The sequence below is a fragment of the Silene latifolia genome, chromosome 2 (genome assembly GCF_048544455.1).
Source record: "Silene latifolia isolate original U9 population chromosome 2, ASM4854445v1, whole genome shotgun sequence".
NCBI classification, from domain to species: domain Eukaryota; kingdom Viridiplantae; phylum Streptophyta; class Magnoliopsida; order Caryophyllales; family Caryophyllaceae; genus Silene; species Silene latifolia.
In genome coordinates, this window is record NC_133527.1 from 116,737,642 (window position 1) to 116,759,512 (window position 21,871).

Genomic DNA, 21,871 nt, shown 5'->3' on the forward strand with positions numbered 1-21,871 from the left:
AAGGCACCACTTCCAGTCTCCAAAACTAGGCTCGGACGCAGTGACAATGCGCTCCAGGCTAGAATAAATGAAGTGCCACATCAAAGGGAAGCTGAGCCGACTGGAAAACCTGGGGAGAGCAAGTACGTAAAGCAAAATAGAGTTTTGAAATACCAGTGCAAGCACGAAGCAAAAGCAACTCCGACTGTGGATCATCAATCTGGGCAACAGAACCCATTAGCTCTATGGTCCTGGTCACACGTTTTAACACAAACTCGCAGCTGAAAAGAGGGCACACCCCAACAGGACCACTAAGAACATTGACACCACGCGACGGCCTAGATATATCAGGGGGAAAAGTACCAGGAAGCCGACTCCTAGGATCTTCCTTACGCAAAAAAACCTCGGTTTTACCCACATTAAGATTAAGACCCAAGCGAGGCCCATCATCCATGATTAGCTCCAAAACCTTCCCCTACACCTCGGTTTCGCCAACAATAGTGCCATCGTCTAAGCACTATGCATGTAGACACAAGTCAAAAGAGTCTAAGATCTTACACGCCAAAGCGTATAATACTAAAGCGAAAAGCAAAAGACCCAAAGGATCACCCTGCTGGACCCCCTGACAAAACCATAAGGAGTGCTCCATATAAAACAACCTAGCTGGACTCGAATAACAAAATTCCACCCAGCAGGAGATAACAGGGCAGCGACGACGAACCTCACGTAACATGACATCACGGTCAACCAAGTTGAAGGCATTCTGGAAATCAACCAACAAAATAGAAAGCCCAACTTCGCCGCCACGAGCCTGAACTAATCGGTTCAAGGCATAAATAATAGCCTCTCCTCCACCGTAAACCCCAACCCCAAACTAAAGCCCCTCAAAATAACCACACAAAGATGGTCCAATCATGACAGCTCCGACCTTAGGGACAAGTCGCCTCCAAACAGTGCCCACAGTAATAGGACGAATACCACCGCCTGGTTTAACAAGCGGGGTGAGCGGAGCATTAGCAATGTACTCATCCAAAACCTGTGGGCATCGGCCCCTAAGGAAAAGATTAACCACCCGAGTGATAGAGGTTATCAAATCATCTGCAATAGCAACTGCAGCTCCACCCAAACAATCCATGAGATGCTAAGCACGGAACCCATCCCTCCCACACGCCGTGCCACGCGGAAAACTCCTACTCATATCCAAAACAACGGCTGAAGGAGCAACGAGGGGAAAGTGATTAATGTGCAAAGGAGGCAAGGTGGGAGAGGGGGCAATGGGGTGCTTATCTCGCAAAGCAGCAAGAGTGGCATCGGAATAAGGAGCAAGACCCGATGAAGAAAGCACCTGAACTGCGGCATTATAGTGGTCATCACTAATCTTCCTCTGACGACATTGACGGAGGTTAAGCTCGCTCAAATCAAAGTTCTCCTCCACATGAAACGAAGGAGGAACCTCATCCAAAGTCTCCCTCAAAAGCTGCAGACTACCCTCAGGCACTCCCCCAAGCAAGAAAAGCACTGGCAATACTCACCTTCTGACGCTGACGATTACTCCTACACTGACGATTACTCCTCGGGTAGAAGGTCTTAAGTAAAAAAAAAGAGGCAACACAAGTAAACGAATCCAGCACAAGAGGTCACTAGGAGAGCCAGCCACATCATCTAAAGCCCCTTTTAAAACCCGAGCAAACCCAAGGCGGCAATTAGGAGGGATATATTTCACGGTGCGTAACCCCAAGGATAACAAACAATCAAGCAATGAGATAGACCAACCAACTCTTGGGAAATGTGTCCTCGACAATAGTGCGATCACATTATTTAAATATCATTATTAAATCTCATATAAAGAATACGTGAGGGATGATTTATTATATAATCAACTGATCGTCATTAATCGGTAATGATTGGCTGATTAGAGTTTGACATTACTGTCGTGTGACGGTGGTGGTCAGTTGATCCCTTATGGTCACACCTAAAGGACAATTCCCTTAATGGATAAATTGGTTAATTGTATGATGATACAAAGTAATCAATTCCTTAGTGAACAATTTACTTGTGAGAGAGAATATTGATATCTTATTGTAATGGGATTAAATAAGATTTATTTTAGTGATAAAAATGCTTTGTTACTAAAATTGACTATTGTTTGAGAAACAATAGAGATAAGAATGAATGGTTAAATATAATTACAAGATGTTGTGAATTATAATTATATGACCCATTTTATTTATATGAACAAGTATCATTACTCAATTTGTTGTATGTAATTTAATTAATTTGTAAAATGGTATTTATATGATAAATATACATTAAAATTAATTAATAACATGTAACATACTACATGTGACATATTGTGTGACAAATGACAAATTGACAAAATAAAATGGTGGTCCATTTTATGAGATACGGACCGAGTGGAGGGAGTATTATAGGTGTGAGGATGACATTATTTTCTGTGGTAAATGGAACATCATCATAGCTAGTGCATACTAGCTTACACACCTAATATTTTGAGAAGATCAAAAGGAAAAAGTAAGATGCCAATTTTGGCACCTTCCCCTTGACCCCGACCGGTTCTCCCTCCTTCTCTTAATGAGAATTTTGTTCTCATTTCATAACTACTCATTCATTTTTACATCTCATGCAAACTCTCCTCCTTCTCTCTAGTTTTTCTCTAACAAGTTTTTGGAGATTCACAATAAATTGTTCATCCATTCTAATATTAAAACAAGGTTACTAGTGTAGTAATAATAACAATATTAGAATACATTTTAAGGGTACTAGTATAATAATCTAGTTAGTTAGTATACTAGTTTAAGGGTAAGTCTTGGATGCAATCTAAGGAGGATTTCTATACTTGGGATCTTGGAGGATCATCCATCACATTAAGCTCAAGAACAAGTGAAGGAAGGTGACCTTACTTGTGCCCTATATTTCGAAACATATAACAATGTAAGGGACATTGTTTTTCTTATAAATCTTTCATTTTGTTATGCATGCACTAGATCTAAAGAACAAATAATTAACAAGTTAATTAGTTCACTATTAGAGGAGTCTAATAATAGTTATATGAACCTAAAAAGTGGTATCAGAGCATAAGGATGTTGCATGCATAATCGGTTATTGTTTTTCCGAGTTAAAATGTTAACATATAAAACTAAAAATTTGTGATTTATAAGTATATGCCACGAAATCACCATGCATGTTATATATTCTGGTCCTAAAATGTTTTTAGGTCATTTTTATGATTTATGGAAATTTATTGCTCATTTTAATGATTTTTGGTCATTTTATTACATTTTTATGACTAAAATGGGAATTAAAATGCTAAAAATAGTTAAATTAAGTTTCTGATCTTGGAAATTTTATATGACCTCACATGTATATTTTAAAATTTGTGTGTAAAAATGCGTATTATTTGATTAATATTGCATGATTTATGATTTTTATGAGATAAAAATGGATTCAAAGAAGTAAAATGGTTAAAAATAGTTAAATTTCGAATTAAGCCATAATTTTTTAATATGATGTAACATGCATAATTTACAGAGAGTATGTAAATTTCTAGATTAAAATATCTCTTTTAGCATGATTTATGGATTTTTAGAATAAAAATGGCATAAATAGTGACTATTTTAACAAAATTAGCTAAAACGTATTTCATGGCTTGAGAAAATTATTTTAAGTTGAATTAATATCCCACTAATCATATCTAAGGTTGTAAAAATTATTGGAGTAATTTTTGGATACTTTAAATATTTTATGAGATAAAACCGATAAAATGCAACTATATTTTCTCAAAATTAATTCGAAAATTTTAACCATGATTTTTGACATTATACGTGTCATGAAAATATTCCAGAATGTTAAAAAATTTAAAATTAAAATTTTGAAATTTTTATAAATTAATTTGGATTTATTTCATAAATATTATGATTTTAAGGTAAAAAATGAGCATAAAATTAAATCAAGTTGAATTATTTATAAAAATTGAGTGATGACTAATTTTTGAGTCCTAAAAAGTGTTAGGATAATTAACTTGAGCTTAGATGTGATTTAAGTGTTAATTAGTGATTTTAAAAGGTTATTATCACGCATTTCCATAAAACCGGGTTCTATGTACGACATAAGTTAAATAGGGCGATTTGGCACATCATTTGGCATGATAGGTACATATTGTAATGCTGCATATTTCAATTGTTGAATGTCTTTTATTTATATAATTTTGAATTATGTAATTTTATCTTAGTATGCCCTTAGTTTTAATCGATATTACCCGTAATGAAAGGGAATATTGATTCGGTTGTAATTTAATGTGATCTCATATCTCTTTTATTTTTATTTTATTAGTTTTTCCATTTTAAAAATCTATAATAGGAATAGCTTTGTATTTTTATTATTATTTGTAATTATGGAGCATCTTCAAAGACGGTGTCATTCGGAAAGGTGATCCGACGAAGACGGTGTCTTGGGAGGCGTGCCACTTGAAGATTCAAGGGACCAAAGGAGTTGGTTTCCGAAAATGTAATAGATTATTTGATTTTCTATTTTAGGAAAGCCATACTAGGAATTTTATTTATTACTTTGCATTTCTTTTAATACGTTGCATGCATTGCCAAATCACCATAACAACACATGCATATCATATCGAGTCATCGACCGTCTCAATTATAATTATCGTAGTTCACCGCTTTAGTTCACTTAAAACGTGATAGATAATAAATTGACAAGACCTCTCACATAAAAAATTGAGAAATAGCCTTACCAAATAGTAGAAACCCATGAAGTACCAATTTCATAAGGGAGTCGAGCCGGCTTTACCGTAATACAAACCTTGTTACGTTGGCGAAGTGGGGTAGTAAAATGTTATTACATCGAAATTTGGATTGAGCTCAACGGAAGTATTCGTGACCGTAGTCGCATGTGTTCCGGGCTTAAGATGAAAATTAGAATAATTTTTATCAACCGAGAGTTCTAAAAGTAGAATCGATTAAGAGGTTAATCCACCGAGTTATATTACACTACAAGAAAATCTGAAACAGGCGACCGAAATTTGGCGACTGAAATAAGTAGTCGCCAAATTGGCGACTGATTTTTAAATTGGCGACTGAAATTAGTCGCCAATATGGCGACTGACTTTTTCAAAAAAGGGAATCAAACTTGGCGATCAAAACTTTCAATTTGGCGACTGAATTAGATATAGTCGCCAATTTGGCGACTGAAACTCAGTCGCCAAATTGACAATCAGTCGCTAAAAGTTTTAGTACAAACCAGGCTGTCATTTTAAAAAGGGAATCTTTTTTGGCGACTGACTTATGGAATTTGGCGACTGAAATTAAAGTAGTCGCCAAATTTGGCGACTGATTTTCAGTCGCCAAATTCAAAAAGTCAGTCGCCAAATTTTTAATTACTTTCAGCCCCCTCTCTCCTACTTTACTCTTTGCGAAACAAAAAAAAAAAAAAAAAAAAAAAAGTCGAGCAAAATGATTTGGCGAACGACGGACGACACCAACCAACAACACCACACAACCACCCTTCCACCGCCATTTCCACCGCCATTTCCACCGCCACATCCACCCTCTTTAATTAGGTTTGTTGTTTTTGTTTAATTTCAGTTTATTTAGTTTAATTTATTAGATTAATTTATAGTTAGTTTGATTAATTTGTAGTTAGTTTGATTAATTTGTGGTTAGTTTGTTAGATTTATTTGTAGTTAGTATGTTAGATTAATTTGTAGTTAGATTTAGTTTAATTTGTGTTTGAATTAAAAGGGAATGATTAAGGGGGTTTGTGTTTAGGTTTAGGGTTATGGGTGGGGGTTTGGTCGGCCGTGGGTGGTGGCGGTGGGGGAAGGGTGGCCGTGGGCCACGGTGGTGGCGGTGGGGGAAGGGTGGCCGTGGGTGGTGGCGGTGGGGGAAGGGAATTATTGTTATTATTATTAGTATTAGTATTATTATTAGTATTAGTATTATTATTATTATTGTTATTATTATTATTATTATTATTATTATTATTATTATTATTATTATTATTATTACTAATTAAACCGCCTTATTATTATTAATGTTAAGCTAAGTGAAACCGTCCTTTGCATTAATGGAATTAGTTAAGTGGAACCGTCTTTTGGATTAAGAGAAATTATCTATTAGCTAAGTAGAACCTTCTTTAGGACTTGATTTTGATAAATTTAGTTTGATAATTCATGTTATTGATGAATTGAGGTAGAATAACCTTGTTATTTTTGTTTTTCTTTTCTCTTTTCGGGGTTGTCACCATGTTGCTAGGCACCACCACCTGTGCGGTAGTGTTGCTTCTTGTTTTCTTTTCATTTTTGCTTTTACTTGATTAGGTAACCTCCTCTTACCGCCACTTTTTAAATTTACTAATTTTAGTTCAAATTATGTTACGGACTTTAGGATAGAAGCCTTTACTATGTGGTTGAATTGGGCTATTGATTGACTTAATTAATTTAGTACTTGATTGTGTTGTTGTTTGATTTGATGTTGACTTAGTACCGTTCAAGAATTACTCATTAGGAGTAATTCTTTGAATAGTCCCCATTTTGGGATCGTCTTTGTACGTTCAAGTCATTTAGGTAGTAAACACGTACTTGTGATTTATTAATGAGGAATGAGTTTGGTGGCGATCCCTTTAATGTTCTCCGAATACATGTATATGTGTATTTGGAGAACTCAAGGGAATTGTTTGCCAATTTTTCCTCATTAATAAATTACAAGTGTGTTTGCTAGTGACTTGAAACGTACATTGACAGGTTTAGGTTGGAGTGATAAGGACCCCATTCGAAGATGGATTACTTATTGACAATATTTATATATTGTTTTCATATGTTTATTGTATAATGTGGAGTATAATTTTAAAATTTTGTATTTAATATTATTGTTATTTTTTAAAAATGTTTAAATTTCTTTGGGGTCTTCTTTAGATTAAAATGAAGAGATTGGAACGTTCATGGATGTATGAAGGAAGATTAGACCATTCCAATAAGAAAAGACGTCCTACCGCTAGATTTATAAAGGGTGTTAGCGAGTTTATTGAATTTGCTAAACAACAAGATGAATATGACTTGGTAGACAAAAAACTTAGGTGCCCTTGTGCCAAATGCAAAAACCTGAAATACCAGCTTGACATTGTAGTAGAAGAACATCTCATTATAAACGGGTTTAAGCCAAATTATTACAATTGGATTTCACATGGAGAAGCATATTCTCCAATTCATGAACAAACTCACACCCAACAAATACAAAATGATGAGAACCCATATAGAGAGATGGTTGTTGATGCTATGGATTCCACTATTTTTAATAGTGATGACCATACAACTATTTCTGAAGAACAACCGCCACACCCACAAGCAAAAGCCTTTCTTGACATGTTAAAAGCCTCAGAAAAACCCTTGTATGAAGGAAGTAGAATGACATTGTTACAAGCTGCTTCTAGGCTAATTACCTTGAAATGTGAGTTCAATATGCCATTTGTTGCTGTTGATGGCATTGCCTCGTTCCTTGAGGAATCTTTCCCCGATGATAATATCATGACCCGAAGTTTCTATACTACCAAAAAAGTAGTTAAAGGTCTTCAGTTACCACATGAAAAGATTGATGCATGTCCTGAAGGATGTATGCTATTTTGGAAAGATGATGCTTTGCTTGACAAATGTAAAGATTGTGGGGCGGATAGATATGAGACAAGTGAAGGAGATACAGTTTTGGTGTTGAAAAAAGGCAACGGTAGTAAGAGGGCCAAAAAGAGTAAGAAACCAATAGCATGTAACCAATTGTTTTACTTTCCTCTCGCACCAAGACTTCAAAGAATCTATGCCACCAAAAACATTGCCGAACAAATGAGATGGCACAAAGAAAACCCACGTGCTCCGGGGAAGATGAGTCATCCTAGTGATGGGGAAGAATGGAAACGATTTGATCGGATGTATCCCGATTTTGCCAAGGAACCCCGCAATGTACGACTTGGCTTGTGTACGGATGGATTTGATCCTTTCGGTAATTTTGGGAGGAAGTATTCTTGTTGGCCCGTTATGGTCACACCATACAACTTACCACCTTGGTTATGTATGAAAAGACCATTTATCTTCTTGTCACTTATTGTTCCCTGACCAAAAAGCCCGAAACGTAATTTGGATGTTTATTTACAACCATTGGTGGAGGAGTTGAAATATTTGTGGGAAGTTGGGGTGGAAACTTATGATGTGTCTAAAAAACAAAATTTTCAACTTAAAGCTTCCCTTTTGTGGACAATAAATGATTTTCCCGCCTATGGTATGCTATCTCAGGTGGACTACACAAGGACAAAAAGCATGTCCTTGTTGCATGGAGGAAAGTAAAGCATTTTGGCTTCCCAATAGCAAGAAAATAAGCTGGTTTGATTGTCATAGATGCTTCTTACGAGAGGGAAATCCACATAGGAAGAACAAGAAAGCTTTCACAAAAGGTAAAGAGGTGCTTGATGCCCCTCCGAAACGAGTGCCTGGGGATGAGATATGGAAGACGATATGTGATTTACCATCCCCTATTGATGGTACCGAGGAAGAATTTAAAGAATTGAAAAAGCAGAAAAACGGTTGGTTTAAAAGAAGCATTCTTTGGGACCTTCCTTATTGGAAGAGAATGTTGATAAGACATAATTTGGATGTAATGCACATAGAAAAGAATTTCTTTGAGCAACTAATTGACATGATCATGGATGTAGAAGGTGAAAAATGTGATAGCATTGCTTCTAGAAAAGATTTGCAAAAATTTTGTCATCGTCCCAAATTACACATTCGCGGCGACAGGTCTAAGCCAACATCCATTTTCACTCTCGACAAAGCTAAGAGAAAAGTATTGTGTGAGTGGTTACAAAATTTGAAGTTTCTGATGGGTATGCATCGATTTTAGTCGATGTGTTGATCTTAAGAAGTCAAGTTGCAAGGCTTGAAAAGTCATGATTGTCATGTATTCATGGAGCGATTATTACCCGTTGCTTTGAAACACCTCGTGCCAACAAACGTTTGGAATGCAGTTGTTGAGATTAGTCAATTCTTCCGAGATTTATGTGCCTCTTCAATATGTGTTGATGACATGATTCGTCTGGAAGAGCAAATACCACAGATATTGTGTAAGCTTGAAATGATCTTTCCTCCTGCATTTTTAACTCCATGGAGCATCTACCGGTTCATTTGCCATATGAAGCCAAAGTTGGGGGACCCGTTCAATATAGGTGGATGTATCCATTTGAAAGGTAATTAAGATAATCTAGCTACTTTTAAATTAAAATTAATAATAATAACTAATCTATTTATTATATGTTAACTTTATTATTAATAAAACTCATCATTAACTTTTATAGGTTTCTTAATCATTTGAAGAAAAAAATTGGTAATAAAGCTAGGGTGGAAGGTTCTATATGCAATGCTTATTTAACGGAAGAGATTGCAAACTTTTGTTCTCTTTACTTTGAAAAACATATAGAAACCAAAGCAAAAAACTTGAATGTTGAGAAACCGGATGAAGTAGACGGAAGTTTACCCGAATTTTTTCAAACTCAAGATGATGAAGGGTGTTCATCAAAGGGGCAAACACGATATTTGGATGATAAAGAGTATAATCGTGCCCACCTTTACGTGCTATCTAATTGTGACCTCTTGGAGCCATACGAAACACAGTTTGTTAATGATTTCATTGAGAGGAATCCTAATATAAGTAAGGATGATGTTTGGGACAAACATGAGGACCAATTTCCATCATGGTTTCAGAAACATGTAATTGAGTTGAATATTCAAGATGATTTGATAAGAAGTTTGGCTTTTGGTCCTTTAAAAATGGTAAGAACGTGGAATCGATACTCGGTTAATGGGTTTAATTTTCAAACATTCAACCACGGTAAAGGTAAGGCTAGGTGCAATTGGGGGTTACTATTTCTTCTCTTGATGACAACGAATACTATGGTATAGTTGAAGATATCTTTGAAATTAGTTATAGTGGACGTGACCGAGCTTATAAAACTGTCTTATTCAAGGTTGACTGGAAGGATAATTCTGTGGCTGGAATGAGAGTACATGAACAATACAAGCTTGTAGAAGTGAATCGTACTAGAACATACTCTAAGTATGATCCATTTATACTTGCACATCAGGCTCATCAAGTGTATTTTGCTACTTATCCAAGCACAACAAATGATAGAAATCAAAATGCGTGGTGTGCAATCTTTAAGACAAAGGCACGGTCACAAGTTGATACAACTTTTTTCCAAGAAGAAAACGTTTCAAATGAAACGCTTTTGTCTCCACCCGATGAAATCAACTATGAACATGAGAATAAAGATGGTGAAGACATGGAAGAGGAAGAATTTTATGATGTGGAAGAGAGACTGCCGGGGGAGGATGAGGCGGAGGAGGAGGAGGAGAGAAGGGAAGAAGAGGAGGAGAGGAGGGGGGAAGATGAGGTGAGGAGGAGAAGGGAGGAGGAGAAAAGGAGGAAGGACGAGGGGTTTGGAGATGAAGATGATTATGATGATGATGACGATGAGGAAGAGGATGAGGATGAGGACGAGGGGTTTGAAGATGAAGATGATTAAATTGGTATAATTTTGTATTCCTCAAGAGTAAATTATTAAAATTTAGAAGTCTGTATAATTTTCATTTATCATTATTTGTGTTAATTTTTATTTGTATTACTGCAGATGGCTGGAGCAGGTCGAGGTAGGAAGCGTGGAGGCGGCTCAGGAGGAGGACATAGTACGCGTCCGGAGCAGGAGGAGGAGTTTGTGCAGGAGGATCCGATGCAGACAGACGGTGACGGTGAGGAGAGTGACGCTACCGACGAGACACCACGGTGTCGATACGATCGGTACACTTCGGATCATAAGATAATCCTTGAGCCGACGGGATTATGGTAAGTTTTATTCTTTATTAGTCTACTATTTTTTTTTTTTTTTTTTTTTTTTAAATAATAATTGTTTGTAATTTTACATGTTCAAAATAAATGCAGGTTTATGGACAATTGCGTGGTACGAGGTGTCACGAAAAGCACGAAGACTAATTTCGTGGGTCCAATTCCTACGTCGTGGACACAAGCTTCTCCTGCACAAAGAGATGCGTGGTTCAATAACTTTCGGGTATATATTTTCCGTATTTCTTTGTTTTAATAACCAAGGTTATACTTTTATAAATACTAAAAGGTTATACTTTTATAAATACTAATATGAAATTTTGTCGCTTTTTTTTTGTAGCAAGCATATGCTTGGTCACCGTCTCAAGAACGGAATGTCCGTATCAGGTACGAGGAAGTCGGTACTCGACGATATCGGGACGTGATTTGGAAGGTAGTTAGGCGCCCAAAGGAACCAGAGAACATGAAAGGTATTTAATTAACTTGTTTTGTTATTTGTATTAATTAGTATATACTCTCTTATATTATAAATAATATCAGTAACTTATTAGTTATGATTTCATATGTGTAATTGCAGGTGACAAGTATGAAGGCTTAATAAAGCATACCAAAACTCCCGCTTTTCAGAAGAAGTCTAAGCAAGCATCCCTCAACAAAAGAGGAGGAAAGGAAGACGCCGTGAACGAGCCAACTCATTACGCGGGTTCACGATCGTTACGAATCGTATGTTGGGGGTAAGTTTGTCTATTATTTCACACTTTTTTTTTTTGTTTTCAATACAACATGTTTATTTTATGTTAGATTTTTTGTTGATTTTCTAACATGTATGTTTTTTTTTTTTTCATTCGAGAGAGGAAAGAAGAAGTCACAACCCGATTGCGACGGTACCGAGAATCTGTTTACGGACACGCATTCCAGGGTTGACCACAAAGGAGTTAGAACTTGGACTAAGCCAAAAGACAAGCAATTATATGTAAGTTTCCGTAACACTTAATTTTTGTTAATTTACTCTCTTTTAAAATGTCGTATATAAGGTGGTTACCATATTAACTTACAACCATTTGTTTAATATTGTAGGAAGCATTTGAACAAGAAAAAGCCAATCTAGAAACTCCGGATAATGACATATGGTATAAGTTGGTGGATGGCTTCAAGAAAGGGAACGTGTATGGTACCAGAAGTTCAACACCGGCTTTCTATGAGAAAACGCGTAGGAGATCGACTTCAACAATTCCCGGCAACAACGTATCAACCGGAATTATTAGTCAACTTCAAGGTCAAATAAAAGAGCGTGATGAACGTGATGCCAAACGTGATGAAGAAGATGCCAAACGTGATGAAGAATTGCGCCAAATGAAGGAAAGAATGGCAATGTTTGAGACTTGGTGGCAAGGTTGTAACCCCGGACCTAGACCCAACTACGATCCAAATAATCCGCATGGTCCACAAGGGGGGAGTGGAGCCGGTGTTGGCTTCCAAGTATGATGATTTTAGCATGTAAGCTTGTAAAACTTGAACACTTTAGACTTGAACATTTAGAATAGCTTAGCTTGTAAAACTTTCATTTTCAATATATGAAATGAAGTTTGAGAAATTGGGAGGTGTTGGGTTGAAATGTATGGTGTTGTGTGTTGAAATTTGGGATGTATGGTGTTGTGGAACATCGGTTTGTATGCAGGTTGTAAATATTTGGCTAGCAATGAAAACGAAAAAAACCACCAAAACTTACAGTAGCTTTGGCGACTGATTTGTATTTTGGCGACTGAAAGGCAGTCGCCAAATTGGCGACTGATTGACAAGGTAGTCGCCAATTTGGCGACTGATTGACAAGGTAGTCGCCAATTTGGCGACTGCCTTTCAGTCGCCAAAACAGAAATTAGTCGCCAAATTTGGTCAGCCAAACTGGCTACGTCACCCAAAAAAGGCGACTGAAAAAGCATTTGGCGACTGAATTTCAGTCGCCATTTTGGCGACTACCTTGGCATCAGTCGCCAAATTGGCGACTACCCTTTCAGTCGCCATTTTTGGTATTTGGCGACTGATATTTCAGTCGCTAAATTTGGCGACCGACTTTAGTCGCCAAAGCTAAAAAAGGCGACTAAGGTCCGCGACTGACGTTTGGCGACTGATTTCAGTCGCCAAATTGATTTTGGCGACTGATTTCAGTCGCCAAAATCAGTCGCCTGTTTTAATTCTTTTTGTAGTGTTAATAAGGGATGAATCGACTTACCGTGTCCGTATTAATATGAATTTGGATCTCGGAATCATTTATATTAGTTGGGTGGAGGTCACTATATAAATGCAATACTTGTAGTTAAGTTTACGAGTATTATTAAAACGATAGATGATAATTATTTCCTTCATTTCCTATTTTGTAGTCAAATTTGTTTTATCAACCGCAATGGCAACTCCAATCACGTCCGCATCCACTAGTTCCACCACACTTACCAATGTGTCATGGCTCCGATCCTTCATGGATCGATGTAAGTTAGAAAAGAATGGGTCTAATTTCGCCGATTGGGACGCGCAACTTCGCTTGGCCGCGCAAGGTGACGACAAGCTTCGTTACCTTACCGAGGCTTCTCCCTCTGAACCTAATGCTAGGTCCACCCTTGCCTCTAGGTAAACCTATGAGGTTTACCAAAAGGATTCGGCCGCGATCAAAAATGTGTTGATCTTTGCTATGGAGGCCGAACTCCACGAAGTGCTATAAAGATTAGCACCGCTCATGAGATCTACATGAAGCTTGTGAACATGTTTTCACGAGCTCCTAGGGTCATTCAATATGAGGCGGCTTCCGCATTCTTTGATCTTAACATCAAAGAGGGCCAAAAGGTGAGCCCTCATGTGCTCAAGTTGATGGAGCATGTTGAGACCTTGAAAATGCATAAGGTGGAAATTCCCAATGAACTCATAATTGATCGAATTCTTCATTCCCTCAACAAAATCAAAGCATATGTTCAATTCCGGGTGAATTTTAATATGCAAGATAAGAAAGTTTCCCTTGATGAGTTGCACAAAATGCTTGTGCAAGCCAAAGGGACATGGGACTAAGTGTTAGCACCACCAAAGATGTGCTCAATGTCAATCATAAGAGCAAGGGAACCTTCAAGAAAGGCGGGAAAAAGGAAAACAAGCGAACTCCCAACAGGAACAAAGCTAAGACTTATGAAGCAAGCTCCTCCAATCTCAAGTATAGTGCCCCCACCGGGGACAAGTGCCACTATTGTTGTGGTGTTGGGCATTGGAAGAAAAACTGTTCCAAATACCTTGGCGACATCAAAGCTGGAAAGGTTATTCCAGTAGGTATATAACTATCCCTATCTTTAATGTTTCGATCTCAACTTTGGTATGTTGATACAAGTTGTGATGATTACCCTTTTTATTGTAAATAGGGCCTCCTACCAAGGACAAAGGCAAGGAGAAGCAAGCCTAGAGGATCATGTGGGAAGCTAGAGTAGCCGACCGTGGTGATGGATCAATGGAAGCTTGGCTTTTATTTGCTTTGTCTTTAATTTTATGATGTATTTCAAGTTTTTAGAACTATTTTGATTTCCTTGTGTGACTTGGAAATTGGCTTGTATCCTTTAAACACGGGTTGTATTTTGGATATTGGTGACATGGTTTGCAACCTAAGTCGCTTGTTTTATTATGTTACTTGTTCTAAAAACATCATCATTAATTACTTGCGTAGAGAAACCTTAGATAGACAACTTAAATTGATCAAATAGACGATTATGATGATGGGATCATTACATGTCCATAAGCTATGAATTTGATTCTCCTTATGTCATCATTACTAAAAGTAACTACTTACTTATGTAAGATCAACTAAAGTTGTAATGAGTTTTTGAACTCATCAAGTAGGGAATTTATGATACCATATGGACACATTATTCTAAACGGATGGTCAACCATGAGATACCTAGAATAAAGAGTCTATTAAACAGATGACATGGATAAGACTCGCATATTATCAAGCTGCCATGTTAGGATGGCCTTTTGAAAGCTAATACATAGTCTTGGTAAACTCCTAATACTCCGTTAAATATATATGTTTGTGACTCACAAAGCTATCTCTCAAGAATATAGATGTATTTCTGAGAGATAGAGTGGGAGTAGATTGAATCGTCACAAACATCTCTTATAGTTGAAATGTTACTTTGTGAAAGTAATAGAACTATAGAGTGAGAGTGTAGATGAACTATAGTCTATGAAGATAGAATGGAAGTATAGTTCAGTGGGAGTTTATCGCACATGTCTTATTGTTTAAAAATATTACTTTGTGAAAGTGATAGTATCATGACCTTGTTACATACGAGCCATCGCATTACAATCCAAAAATTGTTATTCAAGAGTAGATTTACTTTAAGACGAGGGTCTCCTCAAAAGTAAATAGAGCTTTACAGTACATAAATGCATAAGATTTACATGAAGATGTTGATCAAGATAAATTGTGTTAGGAATTGCCGTATATCATTTTAATGAAAAATGGCATGTAAAATTTGCTTTTCTAAAATGGGAATTTAGAGAAGGAAGTGTTTGAAACACAAAATCTTAGATGAAGATCTAAGAATCCTAACATATTATGCGTAGCTTTCTCAAGTGATCTTAGAATGATCTTAAGCAAGCATTAAAGGATTACACTTTTTGTTCACGTGATAATTTTGAATTGTTTCATTCACATGATTGAAGAATCATGATATACATGAAGTTAAGTGGGAGCTAGAATTGTTTCTCCATGTCTTATATGTTGATAACATATTACTTATTGAGAATAATGTACCAATGCTCTGTTCTGGAAAGAGTAATTGGGAGACTTGGAAAGGGATGCAAAGTATTCTAGATTTTGAATCTATGTGAGAGAATATTGGCATAGAGTTGAGAGTCTTATGAGGATAAGATATTTCACATCTGTTGTACAACAACAAGGTCAAATATGCTATTCATGTTGATGGAAGTAGAATTACTATGATGGAGTCATAATCATTCACTGAACCTATTAAGTTGTTGATCACATGAAATCGAATTCTAATGTATCCGCCATTAGAATGATCATGTATGCCAATAGAAGCACGTGCCATGATGTGATATATGCTGAGAGCACAATAAGTCAATTAAAGGGATAGTTCCCACATTATGGCTTGTGAAAGCCTTAAAGAACATACTTGAGATTCTTGAGAAGAATTAAGGATTCGTTCATATGTTTGGATGACAAACTAAGTTAGGTGTTGAAGTGTTGCACAAACTTTAGTTTCCAAACTTAAAGGGATTTGTTGAAATCCTAGGATGTCTTATTGAGTAAGGAGTAAGAAACTAAGAAAAGTGTTTTAGTTTCGTGAATTGGAAATTTTACAAAAGGATCCAAGTAAATTGTGATAAAACTGTCAATGAAGGGATTAAGGGTGAATCCCTCTACAAATGATTTTGTCACAAGTTATGCGATAACAGTGGGAGGATCTTTCAAGTTAAAGAGCCCAAGTCTAGTAAGTAGTCTAGACATTTACCTGGATAAATTCATGTCATTAGAGATGACATTGAATGGAAGGAAATAGCAATTAATAAAGTTGGAATATATGGATATCGGGTATATCTACTTTCCAAGCTTTTATTGCATCTAAACTAGTGTTTATAATACACTAAATATTATAATATATGAAGTAGTAATAGTGTATTGACTATTCATATGTGATAATCGCATTTATCGTTTGAGTTTCATTAAACTCACCCGCTACCTTGTCGTATCCGAATGGGTTGTAGAGACAAATTGAACCCCATTAAAGTGAACTGGATTGACATGGTATTCGCCCCTAGTTACTTATATGAGGTGACGTCTCGAAGTGACTAGAGTGTGATGTGATTGATGGCAAGTTCAAGTGCCATAGAGTCATATGAGATGACAAGTCGATCACATAGGCAGACTATATAGGACACTCTGTCGGGCAGTGACCGCTTATAGAGTTCTGGTAATTCATAAAGCCTGGTCGTGGCAAGAGCTACTATAGTATTCTTATGAGTCAATTCTTTTGACTAGAGACTATTCGCCCAAGTTGGCACAACTTCTAATTAGCTTTGATTTATGCTCTACGATTTCGTAAATGAGGTCAAACTGGGTATATTTTGGGTTATGATGGACTGTGGCTAAACGAAGGGAATAGGGCGATAAAAATTGTCCACCCCTTGTCAGGGTTGTTTGAAATCTCAAGGCCACTCGAGGAGTAGTTAACTGGAAATGCGTGGCCACGCTCGGAAGGTATCAATGATAGATAATTCCGGTCAGACAGTTAATCTCCAGATCGAGAAAACCACTCAAGATATGATCAAATGTAAGTACGACCTGCAAGACACCTTGCATTGAGTGGGAGATTGTAATAGGACAAGAGAAATGGTGACACACACTTGTCTAGGACAAGTGGGAGATTGTTGGGAAATGTGTCCTCGACAATAGTGCGATCACATAATTTAAATATCATTATTAAATCTCATATAAAGAATACGTGAGGGATGATTTATTATATAATCAACTGATCGTCATTAATCGGTAATGATTGGCTGACTAGAGTTTGACATTACTGTCGTGTGACGGTGGTGGTCAGTTGATCCCTTAAGGTCACACCTAAAGGACAATTCCCTTAATGGATAAATTGGTTAATTGTATGTTGATACAAGGTAATCAATTCCTTAAAAGTGAACAATTTACTTGTGAGAGAGAATATTGATATCTTATTGTAATGGGATTAAATAAGATTTATTTTAGTAATAAAAATGCTTTGTTACTAAAATTGATTATTGTTTGAGAAACAATAGAGATAAGAATGAATAGTTAATTATAATTACAAGATGTTGTGAATTATAATTATATGACCCATTTTATTTATATGATCAAATATCATTAGTCAATTTGTTGTACGTAATTTAATTAATTTGTAAAATGGTATTTATGAGATAAATATGCATTAAAATTAATTAATAACATGTAACATACTACATGTGACATATTGTGTGACAAATGACAAATTGACAAAATAAAATGGTGTTCCATTTTATGACATATGGACCGAATGGAGGGAGTATTATAGGTGTGAGGATGACATTATTTTATGTGATAAATGGAACATTATCATAGCTAGTGCATACTAGCTTACACACCTAATATTTTGAGAAGACCAAAAGGAAAAAGTAAGATGCCAATTTTGGCACTTTCCCCTTGACCCCGACCGGTTCCCCCTCCTTCTCTTAATGAGAATTTTGTTCTCATTTCATAACTACTCATTCATTTTTACATCTCATGCAAAACTCTCCTCCTTCTCTGTAGTTTTTCTCTAACAAGTTTTTGGAGATTCACAATAAACTGTTCATCCATTCTAATATTAAAACAAGGTTAATAGTGTAGTAATAATAACAATATTAGAATACATTTTAAGGGTACTAGTATAATAATCTAGTTAGTTAGTATACTAGTTTAAGGGTAAGTCTTGGGTGCAATCTAAGGAGGATTTCTATACTTGGGATCTTGGAGGATCATCCATCACATTAAGATCAAGAACAAGTAAAGGAAGGTGACCTTACTTGTGCCCTATATTTCGAAACATATAACAATGTAAGGGACATTGTTTTTCTTATAAATCTTTCATTTTGTTATGCATGCACTAGATCTAAAGAACAAATAATTAGCAAGCTAATTAGTTCACTATTAAAGGAGTCTAATAATAGGTATATGAACCTAACACCAACAGGCTCAACCCCCATATCAAACGAGAGAACCGAAGGAGATGGAGCAGAAGGTCTGGGAATAACATAAATAATAACGCGAACAAGACTATCACCACAATCCGGAGGCGCCACAACATCGTCCTGACTATGCCGACATCTAATAAGAAAGGTATGAGTTTTAAGGCACACCCCACACATCCAAACCCCCATCCACTTTAAAGTAATCTCAGTATTAGAAAAAAACAGTCAAACTATTAGAAAGAGTTTGACGTGTAAGTACCATAGTTTCACCACAACAATGCCGATCTTGAAAGTGCCGTAGCATGGAGGTTTTAACAAGACCCCGACCACCATTATCCATACACCCATGAAGACCAACAAAAGCACAGTGATACCATACTAAGTCGGGCATGATATAAAGGTAAGAAAGCTAGCAACCCATATGCACGGAACAAAAACGAGACCCAAGCACCACAAAAGCAGTACCTGTACAACCCAAACAAGCTACAAAGAAGTGAAAAAAAAGGCAACAAATGAAAACCCGACACCTGAAGGTGGGCAGCAAACAAGCAGGTGAGCAGGAATATACAAGGCAACTCTGCAAGGCAACCATAAAACCTGAAGGTATGCAAGTCAAAGCTTCACCATGTAACTCCGCGCAAACCACCAACACCTCACCGAGAGAACAAGCCCGTGACAGCCCAAGGGGCTACAAAGGAAAGCGACTGAGGTGGGGAGGGAGTGAGGTCGGCATGAAGTATGACAACCAGGCGGCAAGAACTAACCCACGCTGAGAAACCGAAAACCCGAGCATCACACTTTCAAAAAACAACCACGCAAACCAAATCCAACGAGTAAATCCGGCGAGAACTAGTTGTTGACGCAATGAAAAATACAATGCAGACTGTCGAGAAAAACAGAACAGAAGTCAGCAGCACCGGCGACGCCACACAAGACCTCAAACGACAAACCCTAAACCAGAAAAAAATAACAAAACCCTAAACACCACACACTACCAGCACAACTGCCTTAGACTCAAATGCCTTATACCCACGATGCCGGTGATGAGAACGGTCGACGAGAGCAGGGACGATGGCCAGATGCGCGAAAAGCCACAGATCAGAACGCGCGAAACAAACCCTAAACGAAACCCTAAAACGGAAAAGAAAAGGTCACAGACCACGTCAACACACGGCCGGTGACGTGAGGTCTGGTGGCCGGCGTGCTGTGGTGGTCAACGGTTGTAGAATAGGCGGCAACAGACCCTTTCTCCCTCTTCTTCTCTCAATCGCATTCTCCCACTTCCTCTCTCTTTATTATTATTATTATTATTATTATTATTATTATTATTATTATTATTATTATTATTGTTATTCCTCTCTCTTTATTATTATTATTATTATTATTATTATTATTATTATTATTACTATTATTATTACTATTATTATTATTATTATTATTATTATTAGTATTACTATTACTATTACTATTACTATTATTACTATTATTACTATTATTATTATTACTATTATTATTACTATTATTATTATTATTATTACTATTACTATTAATATTACTATTACTATTACTACTATTATTATTACTGTTACTGTTACTATTACTATTACTGTTACTATTACTATTAACATTACTACTATTATTATTATTACTATTATTATTATTATTATTATTATTATTATTATTATTATTATTATTATTATTATGATTATTATTATTATGATTATTATGATTATTATTATTACTGTTATTACTATTACTAGTACTAATATTATTATTATTACTATTATTATTATTATAATTATTACTATTATTATTACTATTATTATTATTATTACTATTACTATTATTACTACTATTATTACTATTACTATTACTACTATTATTACTATTACTATTACTATTACTACTATTATTATTATTATTATTAATTTTTTTTTTTTTTGCAAGAAATTGTAGTCCCATTTTATTCATCCATCAAGGGAAAAATAAAAAGGACAAGATTTCTAACAAAGAAATAACCCCTAGAGCACATCAAAAGAGCTAAGCACTACTTCGACTTTGAACAACTCTATCATACTGAGCACAACTGATGTTGTGCAGGACTTGGACACTAATCTGAAATTGGATTTTACGCACTATCTTGTCAACTGGTTGTTCAATACCCTGAAACAGCCTGATATTTCGTTCAGACCAGAGGTGGTAGCAGGCAGCAGCAAGACAGCTACGAAACCAACCATTTTTCCAATGCCTTGCACGTTTCCTATGAAGACTCCATAAGAGCTCACTGGTACAGTCTGTACTACGATGAGGCAGGCCCAGCCAATGAAGAAGCCTCTCCCAAAGAGCTGTAAAGTAAGAACAACTGAAGAAAAGGTGAGTATGTGATTCATTTACAGCTTTGCCGAGCACACATCTATTAATGACAAGAAGTCCTCTGGTTTGAAGGTTATCCATAGTGGCAAGGTGTCCCTGCATTTCCAGGGAAGTAATGATGCGATGACTAGAGATAATGTAAGAATGCTTTAAAGCAGGAGCCCAAGGATGAGGCATAGAAGTCCCCTTAAACCAAGTATAAGCTTTGCCAAGACAAAATTTGCCACCTTGAATCCATGAATGGAAAAGACCAGCAGTTGCAGTTGGAGTGCCAGTTCTCAAAATCAGTTCATTCTTAACAGTAATAATGCTCCTAAAACTTTCAGAATGATGATGTTTACTTTTCACCTCCCAAATGGTAGAATGAGGGAAATTATAGGCTTTGTTCCAGGAGAACCAAAGACGAGATTATTTGGTATCAAGAATCCAAAGCTTTTTAGCAAGACTGCTTTGTTCCAAGAGAGCATTTCTTTAATACCAAAGCCTCCATTGTCCCAAGGAGAGCAAGCACTCCTGCAGCTGTGAAAAATTAATCTGGTGCTATCTCCATCATTGTGCCAGAAAAAATCCTTGCACATTTTATTAATGGTTTTAATGATGTTCTTGGGGAGAAGAGCATTAGCACACCAGAAATTAGTGATTCCAAAAATAACAGATGTCAGCAGCTGCACCTTCCCAGCATAAGAGAAGAACCTGGTATACCAATGCTGAAGGTGGGCTTGAATTTTATTGATGAGAAATCCATAAGTATCAGCATGAATCCTGGCATTATCTAGTGACAGGCCCAGATATCTAAAAGGATAATTTCCCTCAGAAAAACCAGTGACATTGAGAATTTGAGCCTTAACAACAGGTGAAATTCCTCCAAAGTATATATCAAC

At 36.5% G+C, this 21,871-nt stretch overlaps 2 protein-coding genes across 2 annotated transcripts; both read left to right on the top strand.

Annotated features, from left to right (window-relative positions):
• Window positions 1–9,896: 9,896 nt before the first annotated feature.
• On the top strand, window positions 9,897–10,821 carry LOC141630087 (uncharacterized). The gene is made up of 2 exons (XM_074442964.1): window positions 9,897–10,573; window positions 10,675–10,821. The coding sequence occupies exon 1, from the start codon at window positions 10,042–10,044 to the stop codon at window positions 10,567–10,569; it is 528 nt and encodes a 175-aa protein (XP_074299065.1). The 5' UTR covers window positions 9,897–10,041; the 3' UTR covers window positions 10,570–10,573; window positions 10,675–10,821.
• LOC141641212 (uncharacterized) lies at window positions 10,774–21,143 on the top strand. The gene is made up of 6 exons (XM_074449883.1): window positions 10,774–10,886; window positions 10,983–11,109; window positions 11,224–11,353; window positions 11,461–11,606; window positions 20,807–20,904; window positions 21,014–21,143. Exons 1-6 carry the CDS (start codon window positions 10,774–10,776, stop codon window positions 21,141–21,143), a joined length of 744 nt encoding a protein of 247 aa, XP_074305984.1.
• The last annotated feature ends 728 nt before the right edge of the window (window positions 21,144–21,871 follow it).